Here is a 21,047-nt window from a genome sequence, read left to right as displayed (position 1 = left end):
TTATTTCAATCTAGCGCCTTTTATAAACCGATGATGAAATGGCTTGGTTGGTGGGGTCATGCCGACGTGGGTGGGGGTCATGGGAATTTCGATTTGTGAGATGGGGGGATGGATCCGACTTCCGAGTTCCGACCATGATCCATAGGGGAAAGAGGCGGATATTTTTTTCCCGGGGGTTAAATGGAATTTCCCCTTAAAATTTTTGTGGGGCCCATTTTTTGAATCACATGAAGAAAACAAAACCACCTATGTATGAAAGAAGGAAAAGACCTTTTCAGTCCTATTTTAGCAACCGTTTGGCATAATTTGATGGGGTAAGTTTGTAAAATAAATATTATGATGCCAACAGATTGCCATCTCGTCCGACAAAGCAAAACCCTAGCCAGTCCGAATTTGAACTTTGGAGAGAGAGAAAGAGAGGGAAGAGAGAGAGAGAGAGAGGAAGAGAGGACGAGACAAAACTTTGAATCTTTGGAGGAATGGAGGGTAATGTCCCCTAGTTGAAGATGGAAAGAAAAACTCACCTAGATTCAAGAACATACTCGATTTAAGATATTTCTTTGCAATTCGTCTCCGGATTGAAGCCCATCCGCTGCAAAAGCTTCTTTACTGGAGATTCTTCCATATCAGGTCAGGAAGGGGCATTATTCTTCCATATCTGGTAAGGATTTTGTTTTTAAAGTCAATTTCTTTTTCTTCTTCTTATTGTTTGATTATTTCTATACTGCAAAACAAAGGCTCCACCTTATCTTCAAACTGCTCTCTCTCTCTCTCTCTCCCTCCGGGCTTGCCTACTTAGTCACACACCTGTGTACAAATTACAGAAAATTTCAAATTTCTCTATTCAATTAAGTAGTTTTACCGTCTACATTCTTGCATCACGTTTCAGTGGTTGTTTTTTTAATAGATCAAGCAGAGAGCCTCTCTCTCTCTCTCTCTCTCTCTCTCTCGATTTGGAGCAGTCAATTTGTGGTCTATAGTTTTATTTTGTCTTGTTTCATTCTATGTAATTTTAATTATATTTTAGTTCAACTTAACTTTTTGTAGGATTTGATGGGAGCAACGAGTGGAATGAAAGTTATCAACTGTTACATATAAAAAATGGTAGTTTGTCTGTAATTGGTTCTTTGCTATCTTTTGCTTTACTTTGCGACTTTTTATGTTTTTCATAAATTATTAAATCAGCATTGTATTACGTTGTTTTGTTTTCCGCATTTTGTGGCAATGGACAAAATATATATTTGGTGATTGCTTCTTATTTGTTTGTTTGTTTTTTTTTTTTTTTTTTTCGGTTGTGAATTTAGTGTTGAAGTTCAAAAATGATTAGATCTGCTTTAGTGCTTTGCTGAACTAGACGATTATAATTGTGAAGTTATTACACTGTTTTGTCTTAATCATTTATTTGAACTTTAATTCAAAATAAAATTAAACCACCATTTTACTTGTTCCTTTAGTGCTTTGCTGAACTAGACGATTATAATTGTGAAGTTATTACACTGTTTTGCCTTAATCATTTATTTGAACTTTAATTCAAAATAAAATTAAACCACCATTTTACTTGTTTCTTTATTGCTTTGTTGAACTAGATGATGGTTACTTGTTCTGACTCTGAATATTGTTTAACAAGCCAAAAGCCAAATTCTTTTTTTGATCGATTAAACATTTACTGAATGAAATAAGAAAATACACAAAACATATACAAAAGGGAGGGAGATGGGAAAAAATACAACATGCAAGCTGCCATAAGGTGCTCTCCCTAAGGCCAAAAACTTACTAATCATGGCTATTGAAGAGCATCCAAGATACAAAATGGCTTGAAACCAAAATAGACCTCTTTCTTTCTTTCTACAGGAAAGCGTTTGTGTTGAGCTGTACAAATTTACTTGTAATGTTTTTATGCAATTGCATCTTTTACATGTAGCTTCTCATATTCTCCAAGTCAATTGCTATTTTCATGCTGAAGACAATACACGTAATATTTAAATGATCACTTGGTGAAAATACTTTCATACCCAGATTTGATACTTGTCCCTTTACCACTCGTAGGGTCCAGGGGCCACTTTCAACCAATAGCATTCTGCCCTATGGATTATTCTAAAAATTATCAAGTCGTACATTTAATAGGATTCAAAGCTTCTTGAAAAGAGTTAGCTTCATGCTTCCTTGTAATACTAGCACAAGTTGCATATGTTTAGAACCAATCAAGAGGCATTCTTATCTTCTCATAAGGGTGCTACTAGGGGTATGCTGGGTTGGGTAGAGCCTCTCTAAGTCAACCTGAAGGGAGACTAGGCCAATGTAAACATGAAATTAGACTTTTTGGTCAGTGACGAGCAAAGTTCATTGAATTATAAACAAATGAATAGAAATTTTACAAGTGAGATGATATCAGCAAAGATGAAATTAACCTTAAACTAACCTAAGCTGGTCTATGCTTGAGTTGAGCCCAGCTGAAAGTATGGGCTATGAAATAATTTGATGGTTACTTTTGAATTTACAAACTCCATCAAACTCAATTGTCTTATCATTGGGTCGATATCTTCTAATGATATTATGCCTATACATATATTTATACGAGAGAAACACAAAGCTAGGGTCCAGTTGCTTGGAGTCAAGACTAAGCTCAACTTTTTCCTGACTTGGGTTAACGCTTTACCGATGCTTGCCAACCTGATGGGTGGAAAGCCAAACCCATCCTGAATGCCTACCTAAAATTTAGTTGGGCCAATTGGTTCATAGGTAGGGTTCGAATAAATTGTTTTATAGGGCAACCACATTTGATAAGGTTTGGAATATGTCTTTCACAAAAGGGCAAAAATTCTGGTTTATAAGGAAAATCTAAGAACTATGGAATATAGGTATGACTGGTTTAAGGTTAAAGGTTCCAGACGGGGTGCATAAGTCTTGGAAAAAACTAAAATTTAAAGCAAGGGTTTATGAAAGCTTAAAATTCTATATCATGAATTTCTTGTCCATGTGCTGATTATTGACTCATCGAGGATTATGATATCTATTTTTAGGTGGTATAGTCGTAAAATGAGAGGGATATCCTTAATCACTCATTGGGCGCCTTTTATCACTTTTGGGTTTTGGATTAGGGTCTTAGGGAAGCGCTATCCAAATTCATTAACTTAAGAGTGGAATGACATATGTCTTCATAAGCCAGTAACTTTTGTTAGCTGCTTGGGAAACCCTGGAATTTCAGGAATTATTGAAGTGTTTAGAAATGCTGTATTCTGGATCTATTAGCCAAGGTGTCTCCACTTGGGATGATTTATTGGCAGTTTTACAGGGCATGAGAGTTGAGACTGGCTAAATCTATAGTCTTAGAGATCTATTGGTGGAAGGGGATTTTCATACATCTGTGGGCTGGTTAAAAAACAATACAAGATCTTGGAATATTGATATATAATGAGAGAGATTGAACACTTGGCTGTAAATTTTATAACAAACTATACTTCGGTTCCAAATCCTGCCAGTAGCATGGCAGATGGGTTGGCAGGAATCAATTGTATTGAGGAATAATTCCCCAAGGTGGGAACTTAGCAGCAGGGGAGACTAGTAAGAGCAGGCTAATTTTTGGGGTGCTTGGCACAACAATGTTCTACATTGTTCTCTTATATATGGTTAATAAAATTTTCATTGTGACAGATCTAATAACTTTTTCCCTCTGCTTGTCACTCACTTGGTAGCTTCTTGGTGCAAATATGGAAGCAAAGAAAGAAATGGAAGACAAGAGGTTAGATGGAAACCTGCAGAATGCACTGTCAATGAAAAATAGTGACTGTTTGACCAGTCAGAACTTGTTTGATTTGGCTGAAATTCTACAGTGCTAAAAACTGTAGAATTTCAGCTCAATCCAACATGTGGAAGTGCCCCATCTAAAGACGTCAAGTTGGCTGATTTTTGGATTCTGCAAGTCATGGTGAAAGTCCTAATCAATAGATTGACTAGTGGACCATATTGACATTTATAATAATTCCTGTCACTGATATTTATAGTAATTATCATCATTACTATTTATAGAAGAAAACGACTTACTATTTTTAGTAATTTCTGGTTTCTTATATTTAGTAGAACTAGAGAGTTTTAGCATCCTAGTTTGAAAGGAAAGTTTCTCTCTCTCTCTCTCTCTCTCTCTCTCTCTCTTTTAAGTTTGAATATGAGCAGGAGTGAGTCCAAATAGGAGTTAGAAGTTGCTACTTTTGGGTCTATAAAAGTGTGTCGACAAGTCTTGTAGAGAATCACCCATTTTATTCCATTCTTTTGTCCTTGCTAAGGATTAAATATAGAATTCTTTTTTTCCTATTTCTACCATAGCTAACACTTATAGTAGATGTGGTTGAAGCTTCTAATTGCATGTTAGATTTTATTTATTTATTTATTTTTTGCTTCAATTGGTATTAGATAACTAGGTTGAGGATCTATATTTTGGTAGATCCATGATTGGGCAGGAAGATCAACACCAAAGGGTGCAAGAAACAAGGAACAAGTGACTAGAGAGGATGTAAGAGTGATGCAACTGCAGATTAGGCATGACGTGCAACAAAAAAATTTCAACCTTTATGCTAGATTGGAGAAGTTGGTAGGCATGGATGATGATGGTGATGCTAGATTGGAGAAGTTGGCATATGTCATGGATGATGATGATGATGCTAAATTGGAGAAGTTGGCATAAGGCATGGATGATGATGATGATGCTAGATTGGAGAAACTAGGACTTTTAAGCCTTGCCAATTTCAACGTTGAAGGCAAAGGAATTGAAAACCTCAAGGTATGTATCAAAGGGAAGGATGTCTACTAGCTATAGAAACCTTTCACTAACCCATGGGAGACTCTTCCAATGAGAAAGGAGTGTGTGGAATAATTGGACATCAAGTACACCAATATTTGGGCATCAATAATCAAGATCAAAGCCCTAAGATCAAAGTAGAAGTAGTAGAGTTTTTTTTTGGTATAGAATCTACGAAAGAAGCTTTGGATTTGTTCAACTTGATGAATTTCGTTCACCCTAGACTGGGGATCCCATTGTGAAAGTTTAATTGCCAAAACCCTGCTCAGAATAACTTCAAACCATTGTCCAATTAGTCTAGGGAGAAAAGTGATAAGAGGAGGCCCTACCCCATTCATATTTGAGAATATGTGGCTTACTCATCCTAATTTCAAACATAGGGTAGAAGGGAGGTGGAGTGAGGAGTTGGTGGGGCTATAAATGGAAAGGAATTAGATTTTGTAAGAGGTTACATAGGTTGAAAGACAAAATAAAAGAATGGGTTAGGGATTGCTGTGGAAGACTTAAAGAAAACAAGGAAGATATAATTACCCATATCGATCTCTTAGACAAAAAGAACCTCAATCTGCCTTAAGCGATGAAGAAAAGAATAAAAGGTGGAAGCTGAAAAAGGATCTAGAGGAAATCCTTCTACGGGAAGAGATCAGTTGGAGGTAAAAATCTAGGTACAAGTGGATAAAAGAGGGCGATGGTATTAATAAAATTTTCCATGCTATGCAAGCGGGAGAAAGAACAAGAACTTTGTGTCCAAAATGGTTAGGGAGGGAGTGGAGGTCATTGATCAAGAGGGGATAGCAAGGATTTTTATTGGCCATTTTAAATCTTGCTTAAGAAGGCCTTTGAGGTTTGGATGGAAGTGGAAGGCCTAGAGTGGCCTTCACTAGATGAATCTAGTAGATTTATAGGAGAGGAGTTTGATTTGGAAGAAATAAAGAGGGTATTTTCCATGGCAGATCTAAATTACTAGGGTTGGATGGATTTACTTTAGCTTTCTATCAAAATTATTGGGACATAATGAAGCATGACTTGCTTGAAGTTTTCACTAAATTTTTTGAAAGAGGCATCTTAAACCAAGGACTCAACGCCACTTTTCTGGTGTTGATTCCAAAAACTCTTGAGGCCTTGACCCCTAGAGATTTTAGGCCAATTAGCCTGGTAACTAGTTCCCACAAAATAGTGGCCCAACCAAGGGGCTTTTGTGCGGGGCATGCAAAGTAAGACTGAATTTCGATAGCCAATCAGTGCGTATAGGAGAAAAGGAGGGAAGGTAGCAAAGGCTTTGTGTGTAAACTAGATGTGGAGAACACTTATGATTTGGTGGATTGGTCTTTTTTGTTAGAGGTCTTAAAGAATTGTGGGTTTGGGGAAAAATGGTGTAAATGGATCAAAAGGTTGCTTGCGAAATAGTCATTTCTCTGTGTTGGTTAATGGCGTAGTAAGGGACTTCTTTCTAGCTAATAGAGACCTAAGATAGAGAGAGCCATTGCCACTCTTACCCTTCCTTTTCACCTTAGTCGCAAAGTCCTTAGTAGATTGATTTCTAGAGTCGATTGGTGGTCACTCACCTACAATTTGTAGATGATACAATGATTTTTTGTGATGAGTTCAATCTACAACAAGTGAGAAGGCTAAGGTTGATGTTAAATCTTTTTGAAAGATTTGTAGTTTGAAGATTAACCTTAAGAAATGTTGTGTAGTAGGGGTAAACTTACATGAAAGGGAGGTAGAAGCAATCACGGAGACTCTAGGTTGTTAAACTAGTGTGTGGCCTTTGAAGTATAGGTTTGCCTTTGGGGGGAAATCCTAGGAGTGTGAACTTTTGGACATCTGCAGTAGAAAGGCTTGAAAAAAGATTAGCAACTTGGAAGTGGAATTACATCTCATTAGGTGGTAGATTAACCTCGATCAAGTCTACCTTGGTGAACCTTCTAATGTATTACCTCTCTAGTTTTAAGATTCTCCAAAAAGTGGCTAACTTGCTGGAAAAAAGTAATCAAGGATTTTCTATGGGAACTTGGAGATAAAAAGGACCACGTAGTGAAGTGGGAAGTAGTGAGCAAAAGCAAGAAAGAAGGTGGGTTAGGGGTGGGGAATGTGACATGTAAGAATCAACCATTGCTAGGGAAATGGTTGTGGAGATTCCCTTTTGGAGAGTGAGAATTTGTGGCATAAGGTGATAGTTAGTTTACATGGACTGTTGCAAAATGGTTGGGACTTTGGAATCTCAAATAGAGCTAGTTTGTCCTCTCCTTGGAAAGCTATTCATGCAATACTTCCTTGTTTCCTCGAGCAAGTCATGTATGGATCTTATTCAGGGTCTAAAATTCGGTTTTGGGAGGACCTCTGAGTGGGTGACTCTACTCTTAAAGATGCATTTCCCACTCTTTATTCTTGATCTTTATTTAAAAATGAGCCTATTTTTTCTTTTTACTCTGTTTCTGAGGGAGTGGCTTGAAATTTAGGTCTCAAAAGAGGGTTAAGAGAGGCTGAATGTGTTCTAATCTTTGAGTTGTTTATTATCCTTGATTCAATTGTTGTTTTTCCTTTTACCCTAGATGAAAGAATTTAGATCCCAGACCCCAAAGGTTCCTTCTCTTGTGCTTCTTTCTTTCATTCTTTGGTTGCTCATGCTCCTAATGGGTCTTCCTTTCCAATGAGTGTGGTTTGGTGTAAACAATTCCTTCAAAAATAGAGTTTTTTTTTTTTTTTTTTGTTGGGAGGTCTTTCATTGAAAAATCAACACTTTGGACATGCTTCGAAAGAAAAGTTAAAATGTTTGTTTATCCATTGATTGGTGCATACTTAAAAGGCAAATGGTGAGACTGCTTATCACATTCTAATTTCTTGTCTGTTTGCAACCTCTATTTGGGAGTGGTTCTTTGACCTCTTTGGGTGTAGGTGGACTCTACCTACAAGTTTACCTAGTCTGTTTGCAAGTGAAACCTTCAGGTGGCCAAGGAAAAGAGCAAGAATTTTATGGAGACGTATTAGGGCTGTTGTAGTGTTATGGGCCCGGGCGTAGGATCTCATCACGGGTCGGTCCACGGGGAGAACATCTAGCTTCCCCTTGCCCCTCCCTTTGTGTGAAGACCCTATCGTGGTGACCTAAGGGTGATTTGTTCAAGAGATCACCCTAACTCTCCTCAACTCTTTCCTTGACTGAAAACTGAATGCCTTTATTCTCAATTCGTAGCTCCTTAAATAGGAGATTACAAGAGGTGAGAATCCTCCCTGTAGAATTTGACTACTTATAGATAAGGCTAAGATAAATCAAACTTTAAGATCAATCAAACTCCTACTTCTAATAGATAAATCAAACTCTAGAAGATAAGGAAAACTACTAAAGATAAGATAAGCTGAGAGCTGATAAGATAAGCTGCCGCCATGTGGGCCCCTCCTCACTGCTGTTGCCGGCGGCTGTACGCCCTCCCCACGAATGCATCCACAACATTACACCCCTCCTGGGCGACGAGCTTGTCCCCAAGCTCGTGATCTGGGTAGGCGTCTTGGAGAACAGTCCAGGGGATCTAGGTGGCCTCAGCTGATGGTAGGTCGTCCCATTCCACTAGGACTTCGAGAGTACCTCGATTGACGCGGGATCGAACTAGAGCCCGAGGCTGGAGAATGGGTCTACTGTCCCTTAAGGGTGGTAGGGAAGGTACCTCATCAGGAGTACCTGTAAATGGCTTGAGCAAGGACACGTGGAAGGTATCTTGGAGTTTGCTGTGCTCTGGTAGCTCAAGCTGATATGCAACTTTCCCGATTCGCCGTACCACCTTGAAGGGCCCGTAAAATTTGGGAGCCAGTTTAGGGGGAGATATGCTTTTGAGAGAGTGCTGTCGATAGGGTTGGAGCTTCAACCACACGAACTGTCCGGGCTCGAAAGTTAATTCTCTGTGGTGCTGATCGTAGACATTCTTCATGCACGTCTGAGCCTGTTGTAAGCGGAGAGCGACTTCGGCCAGGAGCGCATCACGATCTTGTAGACCATGATCGATTTCTTCTAGCCGTGTTGAACCGGGTTCATAGGACAATAGGCGGGGGGGGGGTTCCCGACCATAGATGACCCGGAATGGAGTCATGCCAAGAGAAGAGTGATAGGCCGTGTTGTAGCAGTATTCGGCCCACGGAAGGCAATCCACCAACACCATGGCTGGTCACCCACAAAATAGCGGAGGTACATCTCTATGGTACGGTTTACTACCTCCGTTTGCCCGTCCGTCTGTGGGTGGTGGGCGGAGGAAAAGGCTAGGGTTGTTCCCTGCAATCGAAATAGCTCCTTCCAGAAGGTACTAGTAAAAAACCGGGTCCCTGCCACTGACGATGGATTCGGGTAGCCCATGCAAACGGAAAATATGTGTGAAGAAGACGTGGGCAACCGAAACTGCGCTATACGGGTGGGATAAGGGAATGAAATGAGCATACTTGGAGAAACGGTCCACCACTACGAATAAGACCGATTTTTCGGGAGTGTAAGAGGCTGGAGAAGGCCCGCCGGGTGTAAGTTTTCCCATTTTTGTTGGCACATGGAGCAATTCTGGATGAAGTCCCGAATCGAAGCTCGCATACCATGCCAATGGAAATCGTCGTGGACGCGGTGCAATGTCTTCTGAACACCTTCATGTGTGGAGTTATGAATGCTGGAGATGACGGAGGGGTTTAATGGACAATCGACAGGGAGATATACCCGTCCCTTGTATAGTACTAGCCTGTCGTGTATGGACTAGTTCGGGTTGGTCGCTCCGGATTGTATCTTCTGAACAAGGTCCCTCCACTCCGGTGATTGGGGCAGCATGCTTCTAACGCTTTCCAATAGGGTGACGCGGGGCCGAGAGATTGCACAAAGGTGTATAGCATCTTCGTCATGCCTGGACAGTGCATTTGTGGTCCGATTTAAGGTCCCTGCCTTGTAGTCTACCCGGAAGTCAAACCTGAGCAGTTTACTCGCCCAGTGCTATTGAGGCGGAGTGGTAAGCCACTGGTCTAGTAGATACTTGAGACTGTACTGGTCTGTCTTGACGACAAAGGATCTCCCTCACAAGTATGGCCTCCAGTGCTGTACGGCCTTGGCTAGTCCAATCAACTCGCGCTCGTAGGCCGGTAGCTTTAGATGCCGGTCAGCTAATTTGAGGCTAAAGAAGGCTATGGGGTGTCCCTGTTGTTATAGTACTGCTCCAATGCCTATACCGGAAGCATCACATTCAACTGTGAATTCCAGGTCAAAGTTTGGTAACTGCAACACGGGGATGGAGGAGAGTGCATCCCTTAAGTTTGCAAAGGCGGCGCCCGCTGCTTCATCCCACCAGAGCGCGTTCTTCTTCAGCATCTTGGTTAATGGGGCAGCTGATGCAGCGTGGAAGCAATGGAAAATCGGAGCTGGCTATGCAAGCACCGGGTGAACACTAGTTTCTAGTGAAACTACACGATTTCTCTAGGAGAGAGAAAAGGTGGCGAAACTCAAAGAAGAGAACTTGAAGAAAATCTAAAAAAATGAAGTATGAATTGATGAATAATTTTGGGAAAGTAGCAGTATTTATAATACATTTGGAAATTGTAAAAGAATTAGGAAATAACAACTAGGATAGATCCAAATATCTAATCTGATAGGATCGAACTTCTCTTGGTTTGATCTCCACCGTCCGATCTCCCTAGATGCATGAATCTTGGATTATCTTGCTAATCTTGATGCTTCTTGGAGTCTTGTTGGAATTCTGATCTTGATTTCTTGCTAATCTTGGAAGAGTCTTGCTTTATCTTGATAATCTTGGAAGAGTCTTGCTTTATCTTAACCTTATCCTAGGAGCTGCCGTCCCTAGGGGTGAGATGGGCCTCCATCATTCTCCCCCACTTGGAGAGAACTTGACTTCGAGTTGTGACTAGGATAGGCAAGTGATATTTCTGGCAGGTACCGGTGAAGGTCAGCAACGTTGAAGGTCTTGGAGATACCCAAGACCTTCTTCATGATCTTGTATGGGCCATACTTCCGAGGCTTCAACTTGTTGTAAATACCTACGGGAATTCTTTCCTTCCTTAGGAAGACTATAACCTCATCACCTACATCAAACACTTGAGGTCGACGGTGCTTGTCTGCGGCCATCTTGTACTTGGCGTTAGTCTGCTCTAGTATCTCTGTCCTGCTGAGATACTGGCGCTGGGTACTCTGGGTAGCTTCACTAAATCTAGTGCATGGTTAGGGACCTTCATGTATACGATGGAAAATGGGGATCTGCCTGTAGAACTGTGCTCTGCATTGTTGTAGGCGAACTCAGCCTGGGCTATGGCGACATCCCACTGTTTTGGCCTCTCCTGACATATGCTGCGAATTAAATTCCCTAAGGTCTGGTTTACCACTTTTGTCTGTCCATCTGTTTGTGGATGGGTTGTACTGCTGAAATTAAGTGATGAATCAAACAACCTCCACAGGGTCATCCAAAAGTGACTGAGGAACCGTGTGTCACGATCTGATGTGATGGTCTTGGGTACCCCATGCAAGCAGACAATCTCCTTGAAAAATAATTTGGCTGTTGCGGATGCATCTGCTGTTTTCTTGCATGGGAGGAAGTGAGCCATTTTTGAGAATCTATCAACCACCACGAAGACGGAGTCCATGTTCCTCTGGGTCTTTGGCAAGCTTAGCACAAAATCCATGGACAAGTCTTCCCATATAGCAGTAGGAACGGGTAGGGGCATGTAGAGACCTGTGTTCTGGGTTTGTCCCTTAGCTGTTTGACAAACATAACACCTGCTTACAATGGTCGGCCAGTAATATCGCCCCTTAACTGCTTCTACTGTTTTATCCCTTCCCAAGTGTCCTGCTAATCCACTCCCATGCAAATCCCTGGTGATCTTTTTGCGGAGGGAAGTGCAAGGGATACACAGTTGTTCCCCTTTCATAAGGAACCCATTATAAATAAAGAAGTCCTCTGCTGGCTGCTTATTCACGCATTTCTCCCATACTTGTTGGAAGTCTTCATCCTAGGCATATAAGTCTTTTAGGCACTCAAAGCGCACAATCTCAACATTGAGGGTCTTGATGAGAGCTACACGCCTGCTAAGCATCAGCCACTTTATTTTGCTGTCCTGCCTTATACACAATTTTATATGGGAACTTGTTTAGGAAGGCAGACCATCTAGCATGCAAATGACTTCTTAATTGCTTTTGCCCACTAAGATATTTTAGGGCCTGGTGGTCAGTGTATAGAACAAATTCTTTTGCAATTAAATAGTGTTCCCATGTCTTCAAGGTTTTAACTACAACATAAAACTCCTTGTCATAAGTAGACCACTTTCTCCTAGCTTCACATAATTTTTCACTAAAGAAAGCAATGGGTCTCTTCTCTTGGGACAATACAACCCCTATGCCAACTCCACTGGCGTCACATTCAACTTCAAATAATTTATTAAAATCTGGCAAGGCAAGAATAGGAGCAGTACATAATTTTTCTTTTATGAGAGCAAAATTTTGCTCTTGTTCTTCTCCCCATTGAAATTTACCATTTTTCAAACATTTAGTAATGGGAGCCATGATACTAATAAAATTCTTAATAAAGCACCTAGAGAAGGTTGCCAACCCATGAAAACGCCTGACATCTGTGACAATAGATGGGGTTGGCCACTCCTTAATGGCTTTCATTTTTTCTTTATCTACTTTTACACCATCCTTGCTTATAATAAATCCCATGAATAATAAATTATCATTCATAAAGATGCATTTCTTCAAATTAGCATATAATTTATTTTCCCTCAATGTTTGTAGGACCTCTCTAATATGTCCCACATGTTCAGTGATGGATTTGCTGTATATCAAAATATCATCAAAATAGACTACCACAAATTTACCAAAGAAGGGGCGCAATACCTGGTTCATTAGCCTCATGAATGTGTTGGGTGCATTGGTTAGTCCAAAGGGCATCACTAACCATTTGAACAGGCCATCTCTAGTCTTGAAGACTGTCTTCCATTCCTCTCCGGGGCGGATCCTGATTTGATGATATCCATTCCTGAGATCTATTTTTGAGAAAACTACAGTTCCGCTCAGTTGGTCCAACATGTCCAGCCTAGGAATGGGAAATTTGTACCTAATAGTAATCTTGTTAATGGTACTGCGCAAGGACTCATGCTGATTTGAATGTGTCCCTTTTTCAATAATTCTTCTACATTTTCTCGTAAGATTTCATTATCCTTAGGACTCATCATATAATGTGGGAGGTTAAGTAGACTGGCACCTGGAACAAAATCAATATGGTGCTGTATATCTCTCATGGGAGGGGAGTTCATTTGGTAACTCCTCTGGAACTACATCATTGAATTCATCCAGTAGTTCCTGTATTTCAGTTGGAATTTTATTTTCATCATTAACATCTTCTCCCTTTACTACTAATAAATGTATTTCATGAGTATCCTTACAATCTTTAACAAATTCAGCATGATGATGGGTGATGGTAAGGAAATTCTTCTCATATGCTTTTGGAGCATTTGTAATATTTTTTTCTGCTATGGGTAACAAAGTATAATGTGTACCATCTTTTTCAAATTGATAGGTATTCTTCCTACCCATGTGCCTCGCATCCGTATCAAACTGCCAATGCCTCCCTAACAAAATATGTCAAGCATCCATATCAACAATATCACAATATACTTCATCATGGTACTTACCAATCGAAAAAGGTACCTTGCAGCGTTTTTCCACTCGTACGCCGCCTCCTTCCTTGATCCACCCTATTGTGTATGGGTTGGGATGTTTTTCAGGAATCAGTTGTAATTGTTGGATGACATCCCTGCAAATAATATTTTCCCGTCTGCCACTATCAATAATTAAATTAAATAATTTTCCCTTGACAGTACATCTGGTATGAAATAATCTGTGCCTTTGAGAAATATCCTTATTTTTCTGGGACAACATTAATTTTCTTACCACACAAGTATATTCCTCATGTTCATATGGACCCTTTTCATCCTCCCCATCAGGTCAACAATATACTTCCTCCTCAATATCTTCTTCCTCCGCCCTTTCTACCATATTATCTGCCTTCCTCCTGGGACAGTCACTGGATCTATGTACAACCTCATTACATTTAAAACATTTAATAGGAGCAGGCCTTGCATAAGAGTTACTGGGTTTAGGAGGGTTGGAAGGATTACCTCGAGTATATCCTCCTGTAGTAGCCTTACCGGTGTTACTTGTGCTTGCCGGGTGAGAGGGTTGTACTGCCGGGACTGATTTGTTCCTGTCGACAGTTGCTGGTTTGTTGTCGCTCTTGCTGTACCGACAGTAATTATCACTGCGTGCCTTGTCTTGGAACATTAATTATGCTTTCAAAGCTAGGTTCCTTGCTTCCCGCACACTGAGAACCATCTGTACACCAATTTTGTCCCTGATGGATGGTCTCAACCCGCTCAGATAACGGGCTGCCTGCTGGTTATCACTTTCAGACAACTGGTTTCTTTCTGCTAATCTTAAAAATTCTGATGTGTACTCATTAACACTATGTGAACCCTACGCACATCGTTGATAAGATTCAAACATATATTGTTCATAGTCAGGAGGTAAACCTCTGATTAATTGTTTCATGTGCCTCTAGGTTCGAACAGGACCCCTTCCTTCTCTGATCCGGGTCTCTGTCATCCGTTTCCACCAAACAGATGCGCCTCCCTTTAATCGGAAAGCTACCAGTTTTACCCTTTGTTCCTCTGGTATTTCCATGTAATCAAAGAACCTATCGACTTCTGTGATCCAATCTAGAAGTCCCTCTATGCCAAGATCTCCACTAAAGGTAGGAATATCTACTTTAAGTTTGAACTCATCATTATTCCTACAGGGATTGAAGCTACCTTGGTTATGCCAATTTCTGCCGTTTCTGTCGTTGCCGGGAAGAACTGGAGCACCACCAAATTCTAAATCATCATCATTGTCGTCGTCCAGGACTGTTCGTCGGAACGTAGTATGGACGGGTCGTCTGTCGTGGTCGTCTCCCTCGATTTGCTGTGGATGTTCCCGTTTCCGTGGAGCAACCTCCCGTAACAAGGTTCGCAGTTGTTCAACCATCTCTGCCAATTGCTGCTCGATGTTACGTGTGGTCGTATGCTGTTCTTCGATTGCTCTTCAAACAGCTTGAAACCCCTGATCTCCGTCACGGGGTGGGTTGCGACTGCTACCGTCTGGGTTGGTCATGACTGGGCGAATTCCTTGCTCTGATACCACTTGATGCAATGTGGAAGCAATGGAAAACCGGAGCTGGCTATGCAAGCACCGGGCGAACACTAGTTTCTAGCGAAACTACACGATTTCTCTAGGAGAGAGAAAAGGTGGCGAAACTCAAAGAAGAGAACTTGAAGAAAATCTAAAAAAATGAAGTATGAATTGATGAATAATTTTGGGAAAGTAGCAGTATTTATAATACATTTGGAAATTGTAAAAGAACTAGGAAATAACAACTAGGATAGATCCAAATATCTAATCTGATAGGATCGAACTCCTCTTGGTTTGATCTCTACCGTCCGATCTCCCTAGATGCATGAATCTTGGATTATCTTGCTAATCTTGATGCTTCTTGGAGTCTTGTTGGAATTCTGATCTTGATTTCTTGATAATCTTGGAAGAGTCTTGCTTTATCTTGATAATCTTGGAAGAGTCTTGCTTTATCTTAACCTTATCCTAGGAGCTGCCGCCCCTAGGGGTGAGATGGGCCTTGTGATGGGCCTCCATCAGCAGCCAAGAGTCCGTAATTCTTTACAAACTTGCGGTAGTATCCGGTCAGTCCTAGGAACCCACGGAGAGCCTTGGTGGATTGAGGTTTGGGCCACTCTTGAATTGCTTGGATTTTGGAGCCATCTACCGAGACACCCTGCCCGCTGATTACATGTCCCAGATAAAGGACCTGGCACTCCCCGAAGGAGCATTTGGGCAGCTTCAGGAAGAGTTTGTGTCGGCGTAGTAGTTCCAGAATAGTTCGTAGGTGACGAACGTGCTCAACCCATGATGTACTGTAAACTAGGATGTCGTCGAAGAATACTAGGACGAATCTGCAAAGGTGGGGTCGAAATACCTTGTTCATCAATGGCTGAAATGTGGATGGAGCGTTGGTGAGGCTGAACGACATGACTAGAAATTCGAAGTGGCCATGATGCGTTCGGAAGGCTGTTTTTTCCACATCCTCGGTGGCCATCCGGACCTGAAAGTACCCTGCTTTGAGATCTAGCTTTGAGAAGTACTGAGACCCGTGGAGTTCATCCAGTAGTTTGTCTACCACGGGAATTGGAAAATTGTCCTTGACGGTTCTGTTGTTGAGTTCTCTGTAATCCACACAAAACCTCCAGGTGTTGTCTTGCTTGGGTACCAATAAAACCGGCGAAGAGAAGGGGGAGTAGCTGGGGCGGATGATTCCTTGTTTCAACATTTCCGTGCACTGTTTCTCTATCTCATCTTTTTGCAAATGCGGGTAGTGGTATGGCCGGACGACGATGGGTTCTGAACCTGGTATTAAAGGAATCCGATGGTCACACGATCGGGTAGGTGGGAGTCCCTTGGGTTCTTGAAACACGTTCGGGAAGTCGGTGAGAAGTCTCTCCATCTCTGCGGTGTGCATGGTTTCGCCATGGAGAGTATGCACCTGCGGTCTTTTTGCCTTTCCCCTGGTTCCCTGCCAGGAGACTTGTTTTCCATTCAGATGGAATGACATGGTTAGGGCATTGAAGTCCCATAGGATAGGGCCTAGTGTGATGAGCCACTTAACTCCAAGCATTATATCAAACTCGTCCAGGGGCAGTACAAATAAATCAACGGAGAAGGGTTCGGATTCAACCTATATTAGGATGTTCCTGCAGATTCCAGGGATATGAACTCTCTCCCCATTTGCGACGGCCACCTGAAGTTGCGATCTGCTTTCCACCGGTAGTTTCAGTTGAAGTGCCGCTTGCTCGCTGACAAAATTGTGCGTGCTTCCCGAGTCCACCAGAATACGTACTGGTTTCCCTGCCACCTGTGCCCGTAGCTACATGGTTTGAGAGTTCTTTATTCTAGTGATGGCGTGGAGGGAGATCTTGGGTTCTAGTGCTGTGGGTTCTTCCTCGTCTTCCTCCAGTTCGTCTACCAGGAGGCAGAATAACCGCTTTCATCGGTGCCCGACTGAGTACAACTCGTCGCAGTTGAAGCATTGCCCTCTTGCTCTGCGCTCTGCCATCTCAGCTCTAGATAAGCGTTTGATGGGGGGTGCCATCATGTTGCTTCCTATGCTGGGTGCCGATCTGGAAGTGCTACCTGTGTGAAGCCTTTGTTCCTTGCTGGCTGCCAAAGAAGACCCCCCTCCAGTTGATTTCGGGTTTGTCCATGAAGTCGCTGAACGCCCCATGCTGGAAGATCCTTGGCTGATCTGTAGCTTGCGCTCGAAAGCGCGAGCTAGGTTCTGGCGAGAAGGGTATGAAATTTCCGCTGGTACTTGGCTACGGTCCCGGTTTGCTTGAGGTTAATTAACTCTCCCAATGGGTTGCTTGTCAATGGGGGCCCGAATCGGAGGAGGCAGTAGGACTTGAATTGGTCCCATCTGAGTCCTGGTTCCTCCTGCTCTACCCGGTAGAACCAGAGCTGTGCTTCTTCTGTCAGATGAAACGCGGCCAAACTGACCTTATCCCTTTCCTCCGTGCGCTGATTGCGAACGAATTGCTCGCAGCGGTACAACCATCCTAGTGGGTTTCCGTTGCCGCTGTATGAGGGAAACTCTAGCCTACTATACTTGGGTATGACCGTTGCTGTTGGGGCGGCGATTTGTCGTTCGCCGGATGCGTCCACCAAATCTGGTCGGCGGCTGCTGGTGGTGGTCGCCCCTTCCCTGGTGGAGAAATACAACTCGAGTAGGCGACGAAGCTCTCAGACATCTTCTTTGACTTCTCTCACTTCCGTGTGGTTCTCCACGAGTCAGTGTTCCAATTCGTGGACCCTGGATGATAGCTGCTCAATATCGCCCATGACGTTTGGCTCTGATACCAAAATGTTATGGGCCCGGGCGTAGGATCTCATCACGGGTCGGTCCACGGGGAGAACCTCTAGCTTCCTCTTGCCCCCCTCCCTTTGCGTGAAGACCCTATCATGGTGACCTAAGGGTGATTTGTTCAAGAGATCACCCTAACTCTCTTCAACTCTTTCCTTGACTGAAAACTGAATGCCTTTATTCTCAATTCGCAGCTCCTTAAATAGGAGATTACAAGAGGTGAGAATCCTCCCTGTAGGAGGACTCCCTGTAGAATTCGACTACTTACAGATAAGGCTAAGATAAATCAAACTTTAAGATCAATCAAACTCCTACTTCTAATAGATAAATCAAACTCTAGAAGATAAGGAAAACTACTAAAGATAAGATACGCTGAGAGTTGATAAGATAAGCTGCCGCCTTGTGGGCCCCTCCTTACTGCTGCTGCCGGCGGCTGTACGCCCTCCCCACGAATGCATCCACAACATGTTGTATGGAAGGTTTGGGAAGAAAGAAATGCAGACTCTTCAAGGAAGAGGAGAGAAGTTTGGAAGCAATTTTAGATAGTGTCCTCCCAAGAGTTATTCATTCAGTTAAGTCCTTGTACTTGTTCTCACCCTTCTCCTTTGCCGATAGAAAAAGGAATTGGAGGGAAGTGGTCTCTTCATCTACCGGGAACAGAACAGTTTACATTTGGGAACCACCCTCAGAAAGCTTATAAAACTCAATTTTGATGGGAGATGTTTTGGGAACCCAGGCCCTTCAGGCATTGGAGGGGTGTTTAGAGACAATAAAGGCAGAATAGTTGGCCTATTTTTTGGGTCCAATTGGTGTAGATGATTCTTTAAGGGGGTGTTTAGAGACAATAAAGGCAGAATAGTTGGCCTATTTTTTGGGTCCAATTGGTGTAGGTGATTCTTTAAGGGCTGAGGTGTTGGCTGTCATGGAGGGACTCCAAAAGGCAAAGGACATGAGTATACAAAAGCTGGTTATAGAAGGCAATTCGAAGCTGGTAGTGGAGTGGCTGCAGAAGGAAGGAAAGGGACTTTGGGTTTTTAATAATGAAAAGAAAAGGTTTAAGTGGTTAACACAAAATATGGATGTGAAGTTTAATTGGGTAAAAAGAACTGCAAATGGGTTTGCTGATGTATTAGCAAAGCAAGGGGTGGGAAGGAGTCATATGTTTTGGGCTCAGTTGTAATAGCTAATTTATACTATTGAGAGTTAAGAAAGTTTACCTCTCCTGCTCTTGTAATTGTTCTGTTTTAATTTAATGAAATTCTGTTATTGATCAAAAAACAAAAAAAAGTTACTGCTTTGGTTCTGGTGTTTTCTGTCTTAATCTTAGGAGTGAAGTTTGAGTGATTGGTGCAGTGGTTTGTACTGGTGGTAGATTTTCTTCTCTCAGGCGACTTTTGGTCACTTTTCTTGTGTTTCCTTTTTCTCTTTAATTTATAAAAAAAACTTTTGTTTCTACTCATAACATGTTTGTCAGCTTCTTGCTATCTCTTTCAAAGTTTTTTTTTTGATCAGCAACTATCTCTTTCAAAGTTACACCTTTAGCTTGTCATTCCTTGTCACTTGTCATCTGATAATATCTTCTTAAAGTGTATCATGGTTGCTGAAGGATGTCAGCATATACATTCACCTAATTGCTAACTACTTATAATCATTTATTTATACAAACAAGACCAAAAGGAAACAAAACCTAAATTACAACATAGCTAAGGACTGAGTTGCTCCCATATCTAATTGTCTCAAGTAAGTCAATCATAAGTCCTGAACCAACATAAAATATGTAAAATGACCAAAATATCTCGCTGTACTGAAAGTATAGAAAATACACAAAAGATTCAGAAAGTCCTATAGTTGAACATTCAGCTTTTCCATTGTGACCCTACACCAAACTTGAAATGAACATAAAAGGTCTTGAATGAATTTGTCACTGTAGATGTTTATAACTATGCTTGGCTGTGTTTAAGATGGGCCACAACTTTTCTACTTTCCCTGAAAGCTCCATCCAGGCTTAGCCTAACCACTCAAGCATGCCTTGGTATCAAGGCCAGTGATCAAATTTGGCAATTGTGCACTGAGATGAAGCTGGTTTTTTATTTTATTCTTCTTTGGTTTTTAGCATTACTTCTAGAGGGTAGGATTGCAATTGAGATATATCTGCTTTGTGTTTATGCAAACCTTGGTATTTATTCTGATTTACCAGACTCAAAATCCTTATATTTTGCAGGTTACATGTGTTGATATTAATTGTTTTGCAATTTTTGTCTGTGAAAAGTCAAATGGTAATGAAACTATTTAGTCTCAGTTTTTATTGCTTAAGAATTCCCTGCTTAAAACTAATTAATATATTGGTTATTGCCTTCTCTGGTTGTTTAGGTGAAAGTTGCTCAATATCTTAATACATTACCATAGATTGACTCATTCAAAACCATGCCTGCTATGAAGAAGGTTGGTCAAAGTTGCTACCCTTTGCAGAAAATTAAAAAAACTTCATTAAGTTAATAGGATCTGTAACTTCAAGGCCGTTTCCCTCTCTAGTAACCATGCATGGTAGTGAGTTTCTATCTTCCTAAAAGTAGCTAAAAAAGGTTTTTCATGGAACATTTATTATTGGAGTTGGTCTTTGTAATTTTGTATCTATGCTTGATTATATTATGGATGTGATTGGTAGGTTTTGTTGTAATGGGTGATTAAGCTATGTGCTTGTGCTGTCTTTATGTTATTAGTTATGTTGTAGTATTGAGCCTGAAGTTAATTGTCTTGATTTAGTTCTTTTCCATTTGTGCTTATGTGGCCCTCAATGGGGCACTCTTTTCATTTCATGTAACTTCACTTCTTCAATATAAATGGCACATTTTGGCTGGCTGAGCCAGAGAATAGTCTTGCTGCCCATTACTTTTCTTCCTTCTTTGTTTTCTCTCTTCTTTGCCTTACTGGCATTGCAGGTCAACAGACAGGTTAATAGGTGATTTTGAATAAAAAGTTTTATGCTACATTACATTAGATGTTCATAAATGCTTAGGGCCTATACCCTCGTCTATCTTGTGATACTATCAGAGTTTGATTGCTAATAACTAAATGAATCTTTTATTTTAATTGGCATTTTGGCACCATGCAAGATGTGTCTGTATTTTATGGGATTTTATGTCTTCTCAATTTTTTTTTCTCTTATGTAATTGTTTTTTATCAGCAAAAGGAAAATTCATTTTCTCCATTTTTTTTGGTCAAGGAGAAGAATTTCTATTTTTGGAATTACTATTATCTCTCTCAATTTTGCC

At 41.3% G+C, this 21,047-nt stretch overlaps 1 protein-coding gene across 9 annotated transcripts in view; it reads left to right on the top strand.

The window, feature by feature from the left end:
* Positions 1–311: 311 nt before the first annotated feature.
* Positions 312–21,047, top strand: part of ASHH3 (histone-lysine N-methyltransferase ASHH3) — a 42,361-nt gene continuing 21,625 nt past the window's right edge. The window contains exons 1-4 of one of the 9 annotated variants that reach the window (XR_016102071.1): positions 312–661; positions 1,048–1,104; positions 19,997–20,051; positions 20,146–20,217. Coding sequence is in view for 8 of the 9 variants with exons in the window: in XM_088953921.1 (XP_088810047.1) it covers positions 20,200–20,217 (18 nt within the window). In the remaining variant the exon portion in view is untranslated. The remainder of the gene's footprint in view (positions 662–1,047; positions 1,105–19,996; positions 20,052–20,145; positions 20,218–21,047) is intronic. The other 8 variants (XM_088953921.1, XM_088953925.1, XM_088953922.1 and 5 more) reach the window with 8 other exon arrangements.

Source organism: Nelumbo lutea, chromosome 7 (genome assembly GCF_056320005.1).
Source record: "Nelumbo lutea isolate HS-2025 chromosome 7, American lotus-T2T, whole genome shotgun sequence".
Classification (NCBI taxonomy): domain Eukaryota; kingdom Viridiplantae; phylum Streptophyta; class Magnoliopsida; order Proteales; family Nelumbonaceae; genus Nelumbo; species Nelumbo lutea.
This window is presented reverse-complemented; position numbering and strand designations above follow the sequence as displayed.